This window comes from Mesoplodon mirus, assembly GCF_964341445.2.
Source record: "Mesoplodon mirus genome assembly, chromosome: 11".
In the NCBI taxonomy this organism is placed as follows: domain Eukaryota; kingdom Metazoa; phylum Chordata; class Mammalia; order Artiodactyla; family Ziphiidae; genus Mesoplodon; species Mesoplodon mirus.
The window spans coordinates 82736887-82755722 of NC_138987.1; the positions used below are offsets into that span (position 1 = coordinate 82736887).

At 36.6% G+C, this 18836-nt stretch overlaps 1 protein-coding gene across 1 annotated transcript in view; it reads right to left on the reverse strand.

The window, feature by feature from the left end:
* IRAG2 (inositol 1,4,5-triphosphate receptor associated 2) overlaps positions 1 to 18836 on the reverse strand; it is a gene marked incomplete at its 3' end in the record, with an annotated part of 47189 nt that overhangs the window by 11509 nt on the left and 16844 nt on the right. Inside the window, exons 7-15 of the mRNA XM_082635822.1 lie at positions 15531 to 15577; positions 15362 to 15426; positions 15110 to 15205; positions 12860 to 12930; positions 9389 to 9446; positions 7022 to 7076; positions 6908 to 6935; positions 6501 to 6641; positions 1782 to 1916 (exon numbers count right to left, since the gene is read on the reverse strand). Coding sequence (XP_082491948.1) covers positions 1782 to 1916; positions 6501 to 6641; positions 6908 to 6935; positions 7022 to 7076; positions 9389 to 9446; positions 12860 to 12930; positions 15110 to 15205; positions 15362 to 15426; positions 15531 to 15577 — 696 coding nt within the window. The remainder of the gene's footprint in view (positions 1 to 1781; positions 1917 to 6500; positions 6642 to 6907; positions 6936 to 7021; positions 7077 to 9388; positions 9447 to 12859; positions 12931 to 15109; positions 15206 to 15361; positions 15427 to 15530; positions 15578 to 18836) is intronic.

Here is an 18836-nt window from a genome sequence, read left to right on the forward strand (position 1 = left end):
TATTTTGGGATGTGTTAAGCTTCAATTGTTTATCAAACTTCCAAGCTACATCAACAGTAGCAGATTCATGGCAGAGGTTTGGGATAAATGTGTGAATTGGGGAGTCATCAGTTGACTACATGAGATAGTATGGGGATTGAGTGATGATGGAAATCAGACGTGCATGGGTGAAGCCCTGGGGCCCATCAAGATTAAGAGGGCTGGGAGAAAGGGTGGGACCCATAAAGGAGTCTGGAAGGGATTGCCCCATGATGTAGAGAGAAGGACCAGGGGACTGTGGTACCTGGAAACCAAGTGAGGAAAGTGTTTCCAGAAAGAGGAAGAGCTCAGCCATGTTGAATGTAGCAGACAGGTTAAGGAAAATGAGTAGGTTAAGGCTGACTAGAATATGTTTCAGAGAGACTGGGAGGAGAGAAATTGGAAACAGCACAATTCTGTTGAGGAGATTTGCTAAAAATGGGAACAGAGAAACAGGGTGGTAGCCAAAGGAGAAAGAGTGAAAGATTTTTTTGTTTGTGTTTGTTTTGCGTTATTTTTCCTGTCTTAAAAACAATGTATTTGTGTGTTGATGGGAATGATTCAGTAGCGTGGGGAAAAACTGGAGATGGAAGAACGCAAGGGGAATTGGGGCCCAAGATTCTGAGTAATTTAGAAGGGATGAGATCTTATCAGGTGGGACGGTTAGCCATGGATAGGATGAGAGACAACTCATCTTTCGTACCAGGAAGGAAGGCAATGTCAAGGGTTTAGGTGCTTGTAGGTTCAGAGCTTTTGGCAGGTCCCTTCTGATTGCCTCAACTTTCTTACTGAGTTAAGAAGCAAAGTCATTATTTGACAGAGAGAGAGGGGAGGACATGTTGGTGACTTGAGGAGAAAGTGTGAAAGACGGGAAGCCCCAAGGACCACTTGAGGTTTGTGATGAATTTCAAAAGAACTCAGTCAGCATAGAGGTGTGAGGTTTTCCAGCTATGCAGGTATAATCAAGTGGAGAAATGGATTTAAAACAAGGTTGTAGATTTTCCTAATGATTACAAGAAAACAAGAGAAGGAAAAGTGTTGAGGTTTCATGCAAGGGAGCTAATGTTGTGTTTGACCATGGAATTTAAGATTGGTTAGGAAAGAAGAGAGATCAACAATAAGGTGAAAGACAGTGAAAAGGTGTGAGGGGGAAAGATTGATAAATAAATATTCATCTTTGTAGTAGGAAACCAATAAATATCTAAAACTGAAAATAAATCACTTAGTGACAGTATAAGCATATTATTTGGAGATATGAATATTAATAAAAAACAAACCAAAAGAGTTGAAAATTGTTGCTCTGGAACATGGGAAATGGGGTAAGAAGGCTTTGAGAACTACTTGACTTTTTTTTAAAAAGCTATGCACATACGTAACTTTAATAAAAATAAAACAAAGAATATTACTACCTGGCGAGGGGTTAAAAAGAAACTAGAATATTAGAAGTGTATAACAAATGTTCAGACTAAAACTATCATCACAGTGAAATGTCTCCTTCTTAGGAAAATATATTTTAACAAGTTTGTTTAGGTAGAGATTCAAAAATTTAAAGTCTCCCCAGATTTTCCCACAAAGAAAATTTTGAAAATCTACTTCTGTATGAATAAGTGTGCAAAGATGCATAAACAAGGATATTTATTGTAGCGTTGTTTAAAGCAGGAAAATATCAAGAACATTCTGAAATGATCAAATATAGTTTTTTCCTAGAAATGTAATCCACTTTTAGTAATTTCATTGTAACTGGAGAAAGGGAAACAAATTACCTGATTAATGGCTCCCAACATCTCAGCCCTACTGGCCACTCGTGCTGTACACTGACTGAGGAATATTATACTCTTCTCCAGCTTCTTAATGATTTCCTGGGCTTGGCTGTCATCTTCACAAAGAGGTGTTAAAGACTGCACAGAAAGTAAAGTATTAAAAAGTATCCAACCCAAGTATTCAGCAAGTGATTCTAACACTGACTATATTGTAAATGCAGATGAATCTATTATCTTTGTGGAAGGTGAAAAGCAGCAGCAACGACCAATAATGAATGATACTGAAATATTAATACCTTTGTTGGTTATGAGGTAGACCTATGCAGGTATTCACAAAGCCTTTTATACTATTTTTGATCCCTTCCTTCTTTACTTCCCAAATTTGCTACTCCTTCATGTGTGTTTATATCTTTCTTCTACAATTAATAGGATGGGATGAATTAATTGGCAATGGTAAAGAAATTATGCCTATAAATGAATTGAATGCACTATATGAAGAGCATAGTTTGAACTTTTAAGAAAAGTAATAAAAATATACTCGAATTAGATATGACTCTGATTACTATATTTGCTCTTCCATTGATGACAAGGTGAGATTGGGCTGGTTAGGCCGTTATGCCTTCATTGCCTTATGAATATTTATCTCAAACCTGTGCCCTTGAACCAAGATGACAGCTCTCCTGATGGAAGCCCATCTGTTTCACTGGGGTGGAGAAAGAATTAAGAGAACAGCATATTTGGAAACCAACAAGCCATTGCTCATTAGCTGTGTGATCATGAGCAAACTTCTAATACTTGCCCATGTCTAAAATACCATAAATTTTGTATAGCATCAGAAAGGAAAAGTGCTGCCAATAAAACCATAAGGCATCATTGACTGTAAATTGCATCTTAATTCTACAAATGTTATAATATCAAGCTTTCTGATTTGCTTTTTTCTCATCTGTCAGATGGAGACAACTGCATCATCTTTCCAGGAATATTGTGACATGAGAGGTAATAGATACCAATTGCTTGTCACACAGTAGATGCTCAATGAATAGCAGCCACTTTTGAAACAGGCAGATATGTATGAGTTGCAACTGGAAAGTTGCTAACCAACTGGAATGACAATTGTCAGACATACAGTTTCTTACTGCAGTTTAAATAACCACCATTAGTTAGAAAGAGAAGAGCATATATTAGTTGTTAGTCAAAAAGAATATGGCTTACCAAAACTTAATCATGAAGAAATAGAAAATTTGAGTAGACCAATAATTAGTAAGGAGATTGAAGCAGTTATAAAAAAAAAAAATCTCCCAAAGAGGAAAAGCCCAGTTCCAGATGGCTTCACTGGAGAATTCTATCAAACAGCTAAAGAAGAGAATACCAATCCTCCTGAAATTCTTGCAAAAAATTGAAGAGGAGGGAACACTTCCAAGTTCATTCTCTGAGGCCAGAATTACCCTGATACCAAAGCCAGACAACAACATTACAGGAAAACTGCAGACCAATATCCATTATGAATAGTGATGTAAAAATCCTCAACAAAATACTAGCAAATTGAATTCAATAGCACATTAAAAGGATTAAGTGAGATTTATTCCTGGAATGCAAGGATGTTTCAACATATGAAAATCAATCAGTGCAATACATCACATTAACAGAATGAAGGATAAATATCCCATGATCATCTAAATTGATAAGAAAAGCATTTGACAAAATTCAGCACCTTTCATGATAAAAATATTCAAAAAAAGAGAAGTACAAGGAAACTACCTCAACATAATAAAGGCCATATATGAACACCCACAGCTAAAATCATACTCAATGGTGAAAGACTGAAAGCTTTTCCTCTAAGATCAGAAACAAGGCAAGGATGCCTACTCTCACCACTTCTGTGCAACTTAGTACTGGAAGTCCTATCCAGAGCAGTTAGGCAAGTAAAAAAATATATTCAAAAAATCCATATTGGAAAGAATGAAGTAAAATTATCTTTGTTCACAGATGACATGATCTTACATAAAGAGACCCCTAAAGATTCCACAAAAAGACTGTTAGAACTAATAAACAAATTCAGCAAAGTTGTAGGATACAAAATCAACACACAAAAATAAATTGCATTTCTATGCACTACCAATGAACCATCTAAGAAGGAAATTAAGAAAATAATTCCACTTACAATAGCATCCAAAAAAATAAAATAGTTGAGAATAAACCTAACCAAGGAGATGAAAGACTTGTACACTGAAAACTACAAAACATTGCTGAAAAAATGAAAGAAGACACAAAGGGGAAGGCATCCTGTGTTCATGGACTGGAAGATTTAATTTTGTTAAGATGTCCATACTATTCAAATCAATCTACAGATTCAATGTAATCTCTATCAAAATCCCAAAGGCATTTTTTGCAGAAATGGAATTTATGGAATCTCAAAGGACCCCGAAGAGCCAAACAATTTTGAAAAAGAAGTACAAAGCTAAAGGTATCCCATGTCTTGGCTTCAAAACACATTACAAAGATACAGTTACCAAAACAGTATGGCTCTGGCATAAAGACAGACCAGTAGAACAGAATAGCATGCCCAGAAATAAACCTATACATATATGGTCAAATGATCTTTGACAAGGGTGCCAAGACTACAAAATGGGGAAAGGATAGTCTCTTTAACAAATGATGTTGGAAAACTGCAAAAGAGTAAAGTTGGGCTCTTATTTTACACCATATACAAAAATCAACTCAAAATGGAATAAAGACCTAAATGTAGGACCTCTAGAAGAAAACATAGGGGGAAATGACATTGTATTTGGCAATGCTTTCTTGAATATGGCACCAAAAGCATAGGTTACAAAAACAAAAATAGACAAATAGCACTACATTAAACTTACAGACTTGTGCATCAAAGGACATAATAAACAGAATGAAAAGGCAACCTATGGAATGGGAGAAAATATTTGCAAATCATATATCCTATTTTAAAATTGGCAAAGGACTTAGACATTTTCCAAAGATGATATACAAATGGCCAATAAGCATATGAAAAGATGCTCAACAATACTAATCATCAGAGAAATGCAAATCAAAACCACAGTGAGATACCACATTGCACCTATTAAATGGCTACTATCAGAAAACAGAAAATAGGGACTTCCCTGGTGGCACAGTGGTTAAGAATCCACCTGCCAATGCAGGGGACACAGGTTCGAGCCCTGGTCCGGGAAGATCCCACATGCTGCAGAGCAACTAAGCCCGTGTGCCACAACGACTGAGCCTGTGCTCTAGAGCCCACGAGCCACAACTACTGAGCCCACGTGCTGCAACTACTGAAGCCCGCGTGCCTAGAGCCCATGCTCCGCAACAAAGAAAAGCCACCACAATGAGAAGCTGGTGCACCGCAACAAAGAGTAGCCCCCGCTCACTGCAACTAGAGAAAGCCCGCACACAGCAACGAATACCCAATGCAGCCAAAAATAAATTAATTAATTAAAAAAAAAAAGAAAACAGAAAATAATATGTTGGCCAGTATGTAGAGAAATTGGAAGCTTGGTGCACTGTTAGTAGGATTGTAAAATGGTAACACCACTGTGCGAAACAGTACAGCGGTTCCTCAGAAACTTAAAATAGAACTCCATATGATCTGGAAATCCAACATCTGGGCATATTTCTAAAAGAATTGAAAGCAGGGTCTTGAACAGATATTTTTGCACACCCATGTTCATAGCAACAATGTTCAATGTCCACAATAGCCAAGAGGTGGAAGTAACTCAAATGTCCATCAATAAGTGAATGGATAAACAAAATGTGGTATATACATACAATGGAATATTTCATTCAGCCTTAAAGGAAGGAAAGCCTGCCACATGCTACAACATGGATGAATTTGAAGACATTATGCTAAGTGAAATAAGCCAGTTACAAAAAGATAAATACTATATGATTCCATTTACATGAGCTATCTAAAGTAGTCAAATTCATAGAAACAGAAAGTAGAATGGTGATTACCAGGGGCTGAGAGAGGGCAAAAGGGGAATAGTTTAATGGCTATAGAGTTTCAGTAAGCAAGATGAAAAAGTTCTGAAGATCTATCTCACAACAACGTGAATATACTCAACACTACTGATGTACACTTAAAATGGTTAATATGGTAAATTTTACATTATGTGCTTTTTTAACCACAGTAAAAAACAGAATATGGTTTCTACATTTTTATTTTCTTTTTCCAAAATTAGCCCCCTTAAATTTCCAACCCATCCATATATTTATGGTGACTTCACAAAATAGAAGAATAATAGTAGTTGTTACACTTCTGTGTACCTTCCAGAAGGTTTGCCCATTATCTGACAAGATTGAAATGTCACCATTCTCTTTTTTCAGTTAATTAAATGGAAATCATCTTTTGATTCTCTTCCTTGAAGCTTAACATTGATATTATCTCCTGTTGCTCAGTTTTCTGCATAATTACTCTTCTGTCTGAAATCTATTTGAAGATACAGAGAGATGGCAGAAGATTCACATAACTACTTTAAACGACATTTATTTGTTTTATTGCTTATACCCTTCTATTGGTTAACCTTTTATCTTAGCCTGATCCTGAATTCTTACCTCCTATTAATTCACATTTGAGTCAGGCAGGGCTTGGTACCTAGTGTTGGTTTTAGTCATACAAGTAAACTCTTATGTAATTTTGAAAACTGTATTAATCATACAATCAAACGAGTAGTCCCCACATGTTAGGAGTCTCACCTCTAACAGTTTTAAACAGTTAGTAATTTCTTTCTTCAAATTTTCTTCTGCCAAGTCACGGGATCTTTCTTCAAGCTTCACTCTTTTCTCCAAGGTGAACCAGTCGCATTTAAATCCCAAAGATAACCTGAGAAATTCGGCCTGTTGTCAAAATAATGTGAGGGTGAGGACGGAACATTGGATGTAGTCACATTTCCAGTTTAATACCAAATCACACTGAGGCATTTCTTTCTCCTCCCAGTGACGTAATGCTGGCACACATAGGCTTTCCCTGCACTTTGTCTTGGCCAAGCCAGACAGACACCAAACGTACGATAGCTTGTGCAAAAGCTCGCAGGGACTGCAGGCGAGTGAGTCTGAAACACGTATTTTTTTACTAAAAGGAAAAACATTTGCTTGAAACTTACCTCCACCTCCTTCTCATTAGCAGAAGTGCTGTTAAGATAAGAGAAAGAACTTACTCAAACATAGTTCAACAGAAAAGCAAAACATGTGAGCATGCTATATGAGGAGGAGCTTACTTGTCACTTTGTCTAAAGTTAACTGACTTCACAGGAAGAGAGGAAACAGCAGCGCCTATTAAAAGACGATAAAAAAACGACAATAAGATAGTATTTGGTTAAACAGGCTTAACAGCTACAGGCACATTCAATCCAATGTTGTTAGGGCCTCCCTCCACTAAACAAAGGCATTCACTGAAATATGTCTGAGAAGACTGCCAGCTAATAATGCATTTGCTTAAATATAAGATAATGTCATGCTACGCTTTGGGGATCACGATCATGTTGAAATTATTGGCTCACACTTCAGCACGTGAATAGTCTTTGAAAACCTGAAGATGTCTCAGAGTCAAGGAACAGCCCAATTTGGTCTTTCTGCATTTGAATGTTTATTTGATTTGATTCCATGGTTAAATGCATAGCTTCATCTGGTACCCTGGTTTTCCTGCGGACCAAGGATTTAAAACCAGAAACTTTTTTTTTTTTTTTTGCGGTACGCGGGCCTCTCAGTGTTGTGGCCTCTCCCGTTGCGGAGCACAGGCTCCGGACGCGCAGGCTCAGTGGCCATGGCTCACGGGCCCAGCCGCTCCGCGGCATGTGGGATCTTCCCGGACCGGGGCACGAACCCGCGTCCCCTGCATCGGCAGGCGGACTCTCAACCACTGCGCCACCAGAGAAGCCCAAAACCTGCAACTTTTATGAGATCTTTTATCAGGCACTTTTCTAAGTGCTTTATACATAATTTCTTCAATCCTCAACAGCCAGCCTTCTCTGGTGGGTACCGCTCTTATCTACAGTTTATAGGCTAGGAAACTGAATCGCAGCTTACCTAGCTCACACAGGTATTGGGGTGGTAGTAGTAGGAGGAGGAGGAGGAGGAGTACTAGGAGTACTTGGAATAGTAGCAATAGTATAATAATACTGCTAATAATAACAGCAACAATAAACATGATATCAACCGTTTATCACGGGTTTACTACATGCCAGTCCCAGAACAAAGCTCTTTGTACATATTAATGATACTATTCATGACTACTTCACAAAGAAGACAATAATAGTTATTAAGAGCATTAAGTATAGAGTTGAAAAGATCTGGTTTAAATCCTAGCTTTTGTGGGCTGCCATTCAGTAAACAAATGATGTTGTGGTCATCAAGCCATCAGCCACCATAGCTGCGTAGCTGCGGTGCACCCTGAGGGGATTTAAGATGGAGAAAAGCAGGATACTGTCCCTATATATCAAAGGAATGATTTCAATAAGCCCAGACTCTTGCATCTTCCCATCCATAGAAAAGGGCTAAATTCATTAACTTGAGATGTCTGGGTTTTTTTTATAATTAGCAGTTATCTTTTGATGTTGGACTACCTGGTGGTTTTTTGTTTTGTTTTGTTTTGCAAAATCTCCTGTATGTCCTGTCTCTTCCCTTACCTCTTTGGAACAGTCCCTCAGAGCTATCTGAGAGGCTATATCCCAGGCTTAAGTCCTCAGTAAATCTGCGGATAAAACATAATTCTCAACTTTTAGGTTGTGCATTTTTTTTCAGTCGACACTTTGATCCTTAAAACTAAGTGACCTGGAACAAGTCACAGCTTCATCAAACCATCTACAAAATAAGGATGATTTTTCTATAGTAGCTAACTTTTTTGGGAACTTTTATCAGGTACTTTTCTAAATGCTTTTTACATAATTTCTTCAATCCTCACAGCCAAACTTCTGTAGTGGGTACCATTCTTATCTACAGTTTATAGGCTAGGAAACTGAATTGCAGCTTACCTACCTCACACAGGTATTGGGGAGAAGTAAATAAAACTATGTATACAGAGAATTTAGCCTAGTGCTTAGTACAGTCTATATTTCATAAAGGGTACTTTCTTTTTTTTTTTACTCATCATTTCCACTTTGCAGATGAAAAAATTAAGACTCAAGGTTAAATAGCTTGCCAAAGTCACAGCAAGTAAGAGAGTGACCAAGCATACAGTGAGTGGCTCCAAAGCCAGAACTCTATTCACTATTCCATCCTAACAGAAGGGAGATGGGGAGAGAAGCATATTAGCACTCATTCTTCAAATACTGGCTTATTTGCTTTTAGACGGAACAATAAAAAAAATCTCAGAGTAGAGCTTAGAATTTGCTACCAACATTGGCATGGTTCTTAGTTCACAACAGGGCACTAGTTATTACAAGACCTCTGGGCTTAACAGGCAATGCAACATAAATATGGCCTTCTGAAAACGCTACAAATTGAATCAAAATCAGTTCTATTTGGCTGATTTTATCTAGAGATGCAGAGTTGTCGATGCCATATCTTCACTCAGAAAGATTTCATCCATAAAACATACCAGCAGTGAAGAAAAGTTCACATGGGGGTTGGAAGAGAACATTCCTTACCTCCTGCCACACATTCTTTTCTGTGCTCATTTATTGTTTCTGGTTCCCCTTTGGCTTCCTAAAATCATAAAGAGATTTTATTGCTGAACACAGAGTGGAAATCCTTCGTAACCAATCATTTCTCAACTTCCTGTCCTCTCCTGCCTACCCTGTTCAAAAAACACTCTATAGTATGCAAAGAACTGTGCTCGGCATTCAGAAGAAAGGTGGACTGACTCCAAGGGGGTTTCTAATCTAGCCGAGGCGTAAAGAACAGCAGTGCATGAGAAGCTGCAATCGTGATACAAGTTACTTCAAAGCAAACTAGGATTATTTGCCAAGTAAATGAGAGATAGATAAATATGCACTTTGCAAAAGGAAGAGAGCAACACCATGGGTTAAGAAGCATGGAAAGTCTCTGCAGACAAGGAACAAGCTGGAGCTTGAGGGAGAGATAGGACTGAATGGATGAAGAGGGGGCGCGGTGATCTAGGACTATCACACGCAGCTTTCCAGATGGATTGTTGGGGAAATTACGGCAAAATAGCTGTTAAGATTGTGCTATGTTTGGCTTTTACTCTACCAGAATATATATATATATATATACACATATATATATATATGTATATATATATATATACACATATATATATATATATGTATATATATATATGTATATATATATATATTTTTTTTTTTTTTTTTTTTTTCGGTACGCGAACCTCTGACTGTTGTGGCCTCTCCCATTGCGGGGCACAGGCTCCGGACGCGCAGGCTCAGCAGCCATGGCTCACGGGCCTAGCACTCCGCAGCATGTGGAATCTTCCCGGACAGGGGCACAAACCCGCGTCCCCTGCATCGGCAGGCGGACTCTCAACCACTGCGCCACCAGGGAAGCCTATATCTGAATATATTTTAAGGTCACTGACCAACTGTCCTACAAATGTATCCATACAGGAATCACCATAATAGGAGAGTTGCACTCTACTGCCTGGGGAAATCTAAAGGAGAAGCTATAGGTATACTATTATTTTAGGATAATCATGATTCAACATTCTCAGAAATTTTCCATAAAAAATAAGGCCAAGACAAATTTCCTTGGTAGGGCCCTTGATACCATGTCATGTAATTTTTGGACAACCGTAACAAATGAAAGAATACAGGTAAAACACTGGATCATCCTTATCAATATTTACATACTCAAGTTTTTTTAATCCCCCCTCAACCCTGTGACATCTTCCGGCTATGGCATTTTCTTCCTGTCCTGCGCTTCGTGGTTACACTTCTTCTGGGAAGAGTTGTCCACAGTTGCTGTTTCTAGCTCCTCATCTCCCATTTGTGATCACTGAACTACTCTGCCCCTGCACCTAACGCTCCAAGGAAACTGCCCTCCCCAGTTATCAGTGAACTCCCTACTGCCAAGTCCAATGGATAATTTTCAGCCTTTATCTTTTTTTTTTTTTTTTTTTGCACTACACGGGCCTCTCACTGTTGTAGCTTCTCCCATTGCAGAGCACAGGCTCTGGACGCGCAGGCTCAGCGGCCATGGCTCACGGGCCCAGCCGCTCCGCGGCATGTGGGATCTTCCCGGACCGGGGCACGAACCCGTGTCCTCTGCATAGGCAGGCAGACTCTCAACCACTGCGCCACCAGGAAAGCCCCAGCCTTTATCTTATGTGACCTCACTGTAGCATCCAAATCGATCTATAATCCTCTCCTTCTTGAAGTTTTTTCATCCCTTGGTTCCCCTCTCCTGATGTCTCCCCATCACTACAAAGCTCCTTCTTGGTCTCCTCCACCATTGCCTTCTCTTATTAGGCAATGGAATCATCAAGAGTCTATTACCCTCTGTGCTCTCTCTCTGCCTGCCCTCCTTCCTTGGGGAATCTCATCCACCTGCTTGATTCTTTGCTGATAACTCACAAATATGTGTCTGCTTCTGAAAGTCCCACGGGTGAGCTTATGAATATGGGTATACAGTTATCTATAAAATCTCCTTACAGGGAATTAATGATGTCTCATATCAACCTGAAACTTGATTTATCCCAAATTAAATTAAATTAAATTTACCCCACAAATTCTTCTAACTCCCTCCTACTCTCATGTCATTCTATTCATTCTGTAGGTTAGGCCATAAACCTGGGTATTGACCTTTTCCCAGACCCCTGATTATCAGTTATCATGTACTGCGAATGCTATACCTCAAGTATCTCTCAAATTAGTCTCAGTTTTTCCATCATCGCTAAATTCATACTATCTTCACTTCTTGCCTGAATTACTATTATAGCAATCTAACCAATTTTCCACCTCCGTTATTACATTTTCTAATCCATTATTTTTAAAAGTTTTTTTATTTCTTTTTTATTTTTTGAGATGAACTAGGAAAGACTAGAGGACTTGAATTTTCCTCTGTCCGTCTTTTATAAGGGGCAACCACTTTCGGCATGTGGGTTAGCCAACACTACACTTTATATATACTTTACACTACAAAGAATTATCCCAAATCACATATCCAATTACTCCACTCCCTTCAGACAAGAATAGTATAAAATTTTTATCTATCTTATTACCTCCAATGTATACATGCCACAACCTTCTCTTAACCTGAGTTAGTTGCATGAGTCTCTGTTTCTTGTAATCAAATAGGCCTAACTAAAAGAATGTTTATACACTGAGGGGAAAACAATAATAATACACACACAGAGACACACAGACACACACCTCCGCACATAGAATACAGAGAGGGACTGATGTATAAATAAGACCCTTGAAGGAACGTAGAATTGCCCATAGTCTGTAAGTTACCCTTCAAATAATTGTTAATTCATACCAGTGGCGATATGCCTTCCCTTTAAGGAAAGGAATTTAATTCTTTTTCTATAAACATTTAAATATTCATCCTTATAGTGTTTTATAGCAGTTTGCCATGTACCTGTATAACATTCGATACCACTCACTCGAATGATCACATTCGATACCTCCTCATGGAGGAGGTACCTCCTCCATGACACCTCTTCTGTCCTCTCACCCCAACCATTTCTCTTTCATATCGCTGACCAGTCTAATTACTGAGTAATTGTATGTTTCTTCCATTAATTAGAACACATCTTTGAGATAGATATCATTGTTTTGTTTAGCCTTATTTATTAATGCCTTCATTTATTTAAGAGTAGTCTACAGATGGATATTTAGCTTGTTTCCAGCAGACCTTTGATGAATAAATGAGTGAATGAATGCACGAATGAATGAAAGAAAAATCAGTGTGGAGTCAGGAGGTCCTACCTGAGTCTACTGAGTGACCCTGGATGGTTTGGACTCAACTTCTTCATCTATACAATATTAGTATAACTAAATTCTATTAACCTCATAATATTTTGAAAAGATAAAATGCAATAGTGCTTTTAAGAGTACTCTGCAAACTTAAAGGGACAGTTCTAAATATCATTGTGACATATCATTACTTTTACTGTTAACATTCATATATTTCCTTACCTGATTTGACATGATTTTTTCTTCACTCACAGAGCCTTGGAGTGAAATATTTTCAGGAGCTGGACTTCCACCTATAAGAAGGAGGAAACACATCAACAGTGTTGGGGGGCAGGGAGAGCAGTAACAAGTAAAAGAGGAAGGAATAGTGAGGGTGGCAATACGGGCGGACTAGTAAGTGGCAAAGTGCTTAACATGTGAGACAAATTTTGTACTAAAAAACTTTAAATGTGTCCATTCATTCAGAATCAGGACTAGGTCAGCTAAAGTTCCCAAGGAAGCTAACCATATAAGATTTCTTAACAGAAATGAATATCTGTATAAATGGCCTTCAAGCAGTAGGGTTTTTAAAATAAAAAGCAGCTACTGCTGCTTTTTTAAATCAAACACATTACTAGTATAATTACAGAAACCGAATGAAAGAAGGATGAACAATTAGTAACTTAGTAGCTTTTTTCTTTATAGATTGACAAACAGGTTTTTAGCAATTATATATGCAAGGCTGATAACAAAGTATATCCTTCCAAAACACAGTATCTTTCTAAATAAAATGTAATCAAACTAAGAAGAAAAGATGCACTTTTAATTTATGCCATTCTTTTTTGTAATTTCCCTTTGTTTATTTGTATTGTAATGTACTTGATGATGATTTTCCTCTTCACATGATCCATTGTCCTGAATTTAGTTCAGTGCAGGGACAAAGGTCAGCGGCTATAGTCAGATTTTGTTTCTTTCTTTTTAAGAAAACAGAAACAGAATGTTTAAAGGATGTATTAGATATTTTTAATTTACATGGAAATAAGAGCAAAATGGTAACCCCTTTCTTCAGGGCTATAAAATTTTTTCCCTATGGAAATTTTATTTTAGTTCTTAAAAAAAAAATTAAAACAGGTAGTAGATTCATATGGCCCATAAATGAAAAAGTGTAAAATTGTTTTCCAGTGAAAGTTTTCCCTCCTATCACGCCTGCCAGAACCTACTTTACCTCCTCATAGACAATGTTACAAATTTTTGTCTAGCCTTGCAGAGATATTTTATATATACACAAAAACTTTTTTCTATTTTTTTTCCACAAATTTTTACATGCAATACATAATGTTTTGTACTTTGGCGTTCCCCCCCCCCAAAATAGTTCTTTGATATCCTTCCAAGAAAAAAGTTTCCTATATATGTTTTACAGATGTATACTAGTATTCCATTACATGGATATGCCAAAATATGTTAATTAGTCTTCTACTGATAGTTAACTTGTTTCCAATATTTTGTTGTTACAAACAATGCTGCAGTAAATAAACTTCCATATATGTCATATAGTATGTATGTACTTAGATCTACAGGATAAAGTCCCAGAAACCAAATTGTTTTATCATGGAATATGTACGTTTAAATTTTGGGTAGATATTGTCAAATTCCTCTCCATACTAATTACAGTAATTTACATTCCCTGCAGCAGTGTATGAGAATTCTTTTCCCCCCAACAACCTTACCAACAGTGTGCAATCAAATTTTTTATCTTTGTCTACATGACAGGTAAAAAATAGTATCCTGGTGCAGTTTTAATTAAATTTTTTCTTATTTGGTGTGAGGTAGAATATAAAGATATTCTTCAGTCAACTGAAGGAATGGATTCCATTTCTACAATTTTACAGTTCCTTTAACTTAGCACCTGTATCTCAAAGTTAATTGTCCAATTTAAACATTAGATGAATTTTCCTTGATCGGTGTTTTTGGTTGGAATGGGAGCCTATGTTTCCCATGAGTGTCAACTGTAGTGATGTCTCACTGGGAACGGTTCAGAATAAGCACTTTATTTTCAGACTCAAATGGCAGAAAAGGATCTAACATGTTATCTAGTTAATATCTGCCTCCTGAGTGGACCATCACTAATCGATCCATCCTTTTAACCCAATAGATTCTAATTAGGATTCTGAGAATTTCCTAAGTAGGTGATTCCACATCTGCGGCACAGTTGAGACTCAGGTGTGTCCAATCAATTTTGGCCATAAGGAAATATTTAAATCCCATTAAAATATACTGTAATTTTTATTTTAAATACAGAATTGGAAAAAAGTTGGCAACATTGTCATATATGAAGGCCATGGTCACCTCCGGACTTCTTTTCTCCAGACTATGTCTTCAAAATTCTTTTATAAAATAGTATTACTGAGCCACTGAGGATAGTTACTCCACTAGCTTCCAAGTTGGCTTAGTGTTTTAGAATGGAAACTCTTCTTGAACCCTTCAACAGCTTACCTTTGATCTTCTTCACAGCAGAAGCTGACCTTTTATCCTCCTCTTTCTCACAATCAATGACACCAGAAGCCATATGCAAAATTTCTGATCCAGAATCTATCAACAGGAAGAAACTAACAGCATGAATACTATGCAAAAGAATTATTTGCTTATGTCCTTTTCATTTGCACACACCTTAGCAGGTCACAGAACATCCAAGCTTATAGTTATAATACTAACACTCTATTTTTATATCTTTTCTAATCTACTCACCACTTGAAGTTACAGTACTCTCTGTGGATGAAGTGTGTCCAGGAGATGGTAGGGTGGAATATTCCCTGTCAAAAAAGTAGAAGTATTTTAGAGTGTCTGGTCCAAAGAATTCTCTTAGAAATTAACTGAATATGCATCAAAAGTCATACACAGAAACAAACAAGCAAACCTGGACTGTGGCAGGCTCTCAGAATATAAGCGTTCAACACCATTCTCCTTAAGATAAAAAAAAAGAGAGAGAGAAACAAGTTTAACAATTTGACATTTTCCATTCCAGAGAAGTTGTGTTAAGCAAACATTTTCATAGAGTTTTAAATGAACCCATATTTGCTTTGCTCTTTTGGAGAGGATATGGGAATGGGATGGCACAGGGCAGACTGATATACATACTTCCTCAAAGCTGTACTTGCCAAAAAAAGTCCAATTTTAAGTATACTTAAAAGTCCAATATTTAAAGAAAATTTAAATTCTTGGGCAAAACAAATTCTAAACTTAAAGGGCAGATAGAGTTTATATCATTAACTTAAGTTTTCTTTAAACAGAACATTCTAGGTGGGCATAAAACAACATTTCTATTTATGGAAATATTACTCAACTTAAAACTTTTGGCCTGTTGATTTTAAAATGGTTCTCAATTTTCTAGCTAGACACATAATACATTTTAAAGTTAATCCAATTCTCAAAGATCTGAGGGATTCCATCTACGTCAGCACCTCTTACTTGGGGCTCAAAAAGAACTTAACAAAACTGTGGTCCCAGCCTTCCAGGGCAAGCATTTGAAAGTCTCATTTGAGCTTCTTAACCTTTATCAAGAGTTCCTAATTTGGGGGGAATTTCAGGAGATTAGGTTCACTTACTCTCTTTCAAAAAATACAGTGGGAATACAGGTTCCTCTTTAATAAAAAGTTTTTCTATTCAATAATAAGTATATTTTCATTATCATTCGGTTTATTTAGGAAAAGAAATCAAAATTTAATAAATTAAAACTGAAATCACTTCGACATATCCAAAATATGCACAGACAATGCAAAACTGAAGACATTTAAATATTCCATAATCAAACACACAGCTTCTTGTTAACTGGCACAACCAACAACAGGTTTCAATGGAAGGATGCCGTATATCATACACCGTATTTAGAATCTCTCCAAGATAATACTGACTATAGTCACAGAAAGATAAAGGTTTAGCAAGAGTTTGCTGAATGTATAGTTATCCAATACAAAAAACAATAGCTTACATCTGTTCAGCACATTAAAATTTACAAAAGCCCTTTTACGTATCATCTCATTTAATTCTCCCAACAACCTTATGCAGTGGGTTTTATGAAAAAAAAACAGATTTACTTATTTCAGGTAAGGAAATAAAACCAATGAATAAAGTAATTTCTCAGGAGTATTCAGAGTGGTGGTGTCAGCCTCTAAACAGTCTAAACAATCAGACTAAATACAGTGTCCTCTTCATTGTAAACAGAACTGTCTCTGAAATACCCTAAGGCTATTGGAGAGGCAAAGACTTCACAATGATTGTCTTAGACTGGTAGATGATTTGAATAAAAACTTTTAAAATGTTCCCCTCAAATGTTTAAAAACTCCACAAACTTGCACAGCAAGAATTTACACCTAATCCTCCTACATATAAATGTTGCGCAATCTTCTCTTTTATTTCATTTTTGTCCCTGCTTTAAATGTCTTTGTGTCAGATTATATGTAACTGAAGCCTCTTGTGACATCAGTTTAATTTAAGTCAACAACTTTCATCAAAGGCCCAGTTTGTGCCAGAAACAGTGAAAGGCTGTTTCTGGCACAAAGCAGAAAGGTTGGAGAGACCAAAACACATTCCTTGTCCCAGAGGAGCTCATAGGCCAGTCAGAAAGACAAATATGTAAAACAAATACTTCATAAATTATAAGCAGCATTCCACAGAGGAAACTAACATGCACAGAACAGAGTAGGGTAATATTTTCATTAAATTTTGAAGAGAAATTATACCTTATACTTCACAGGTAGTTAAATGATATTGGCTCTATCCTTAAGATATTTAAATAGATTGCACTAGTAATTAGTATATGCTTATTTAACTGTCTGCCAATATATATATAAGAAATGAAGCTATAAAAATAGGAAAAAATTAAACATTCTTCAGTCTCATTAAGTATCCTCCATAAAAGTCAACAAGGATTGATTCCTTAATAATAAAAAATTCAGGCCCCTTTAACCCTCCATAACATACAAATCAGTTATTATGTGTGGCTTGAAAAAACACTTATTACTGTGCTATAATTAATAATACATATTATATATAATAGTTATATTGCACTAACTAAAAAGCTAATTTTGTCAGAAAAATATTTCTTCTTACCAATCAGAGTCATAAATACCTGTATTTGAATTTAAGAGGTATGAAAGAGAATGCAGTTATTTTCTATTCAATTAAACTGATTTCCAGTATTAGGGGAAAGGGAACACATTATTTCTGTAAACTTTGTTTTTTAAAAAAAGTTTATTTTTTAAAGACAAAATAATAAATATAGCAAAAATACAGTTTGCTTTCATTATACTAGAAATAAATCTCATTTGCCATAATGGTCTGTGTAAAGCCCTTCTTTTGTCCTATTTTTTATATGTGAAACCTTTTGGTAAACATAAAATATTTATTGATTAAATAAGTAACAATTGTGATTTTTGAGAAATGGCATATATTTTGTAGCTGTACATTACTACATTGTTCTGTTGCAAGGATATTGGATATTATTGGATATTATTCCCAATTCATTAATCTTTATAAATCTCACTAATCAGAAAACAACATTATATACAACATATCTCAATCCTAGATTTTCATACATTTGGTCTAACATTTTTTTCCTCCTTACAAGAAGAAGCAGATAAAAGAAGGAGATTTTATTTCTTCCAAATTTAGGGTTATAGTTAATGAAAGTTGGAGATATAGCCCCTCAGGGAGTCTGTACTTGTGAAGGGGGGGTGAAAAATATCTCAGCAAAAACTTTCTACAATTGTGCTCTTTTCTTCCAGTTTCAAAAGGCACCCCTATTTAAACCCACAGGAGAACCTAACACACACAACAACTGTAGGATCTGGGCAGATGATAAAAAAGATAATTTACTGGATATATTTTAAAACCAAGGAAAATCAAGAAACTGACTAAAAGCAAGAAAAAGAAATTTCAGAAGAGAGACTTACCTACATGTAGAAGATTGGCTCAAGTCAATGAGTCTAACACATGCCGACAGCATAGAGCAGGAAGCATGTTCTTCCTGTTTGAGCCATTTAAATATCAACCTGCATAACATTTACATGAAAATCCGTGGTCCAGCCCATTTGCTTTTGAGAGTAAAAGTCTAACGTAGGGTGGGGTGGCTAAGGTACTCATGGAACAAAGCGAGACATTCTCCCGCAGGCTAGATAGCAAATGCAGGATGCACACACACATATTCTTACTCTCTCCCTCTCTC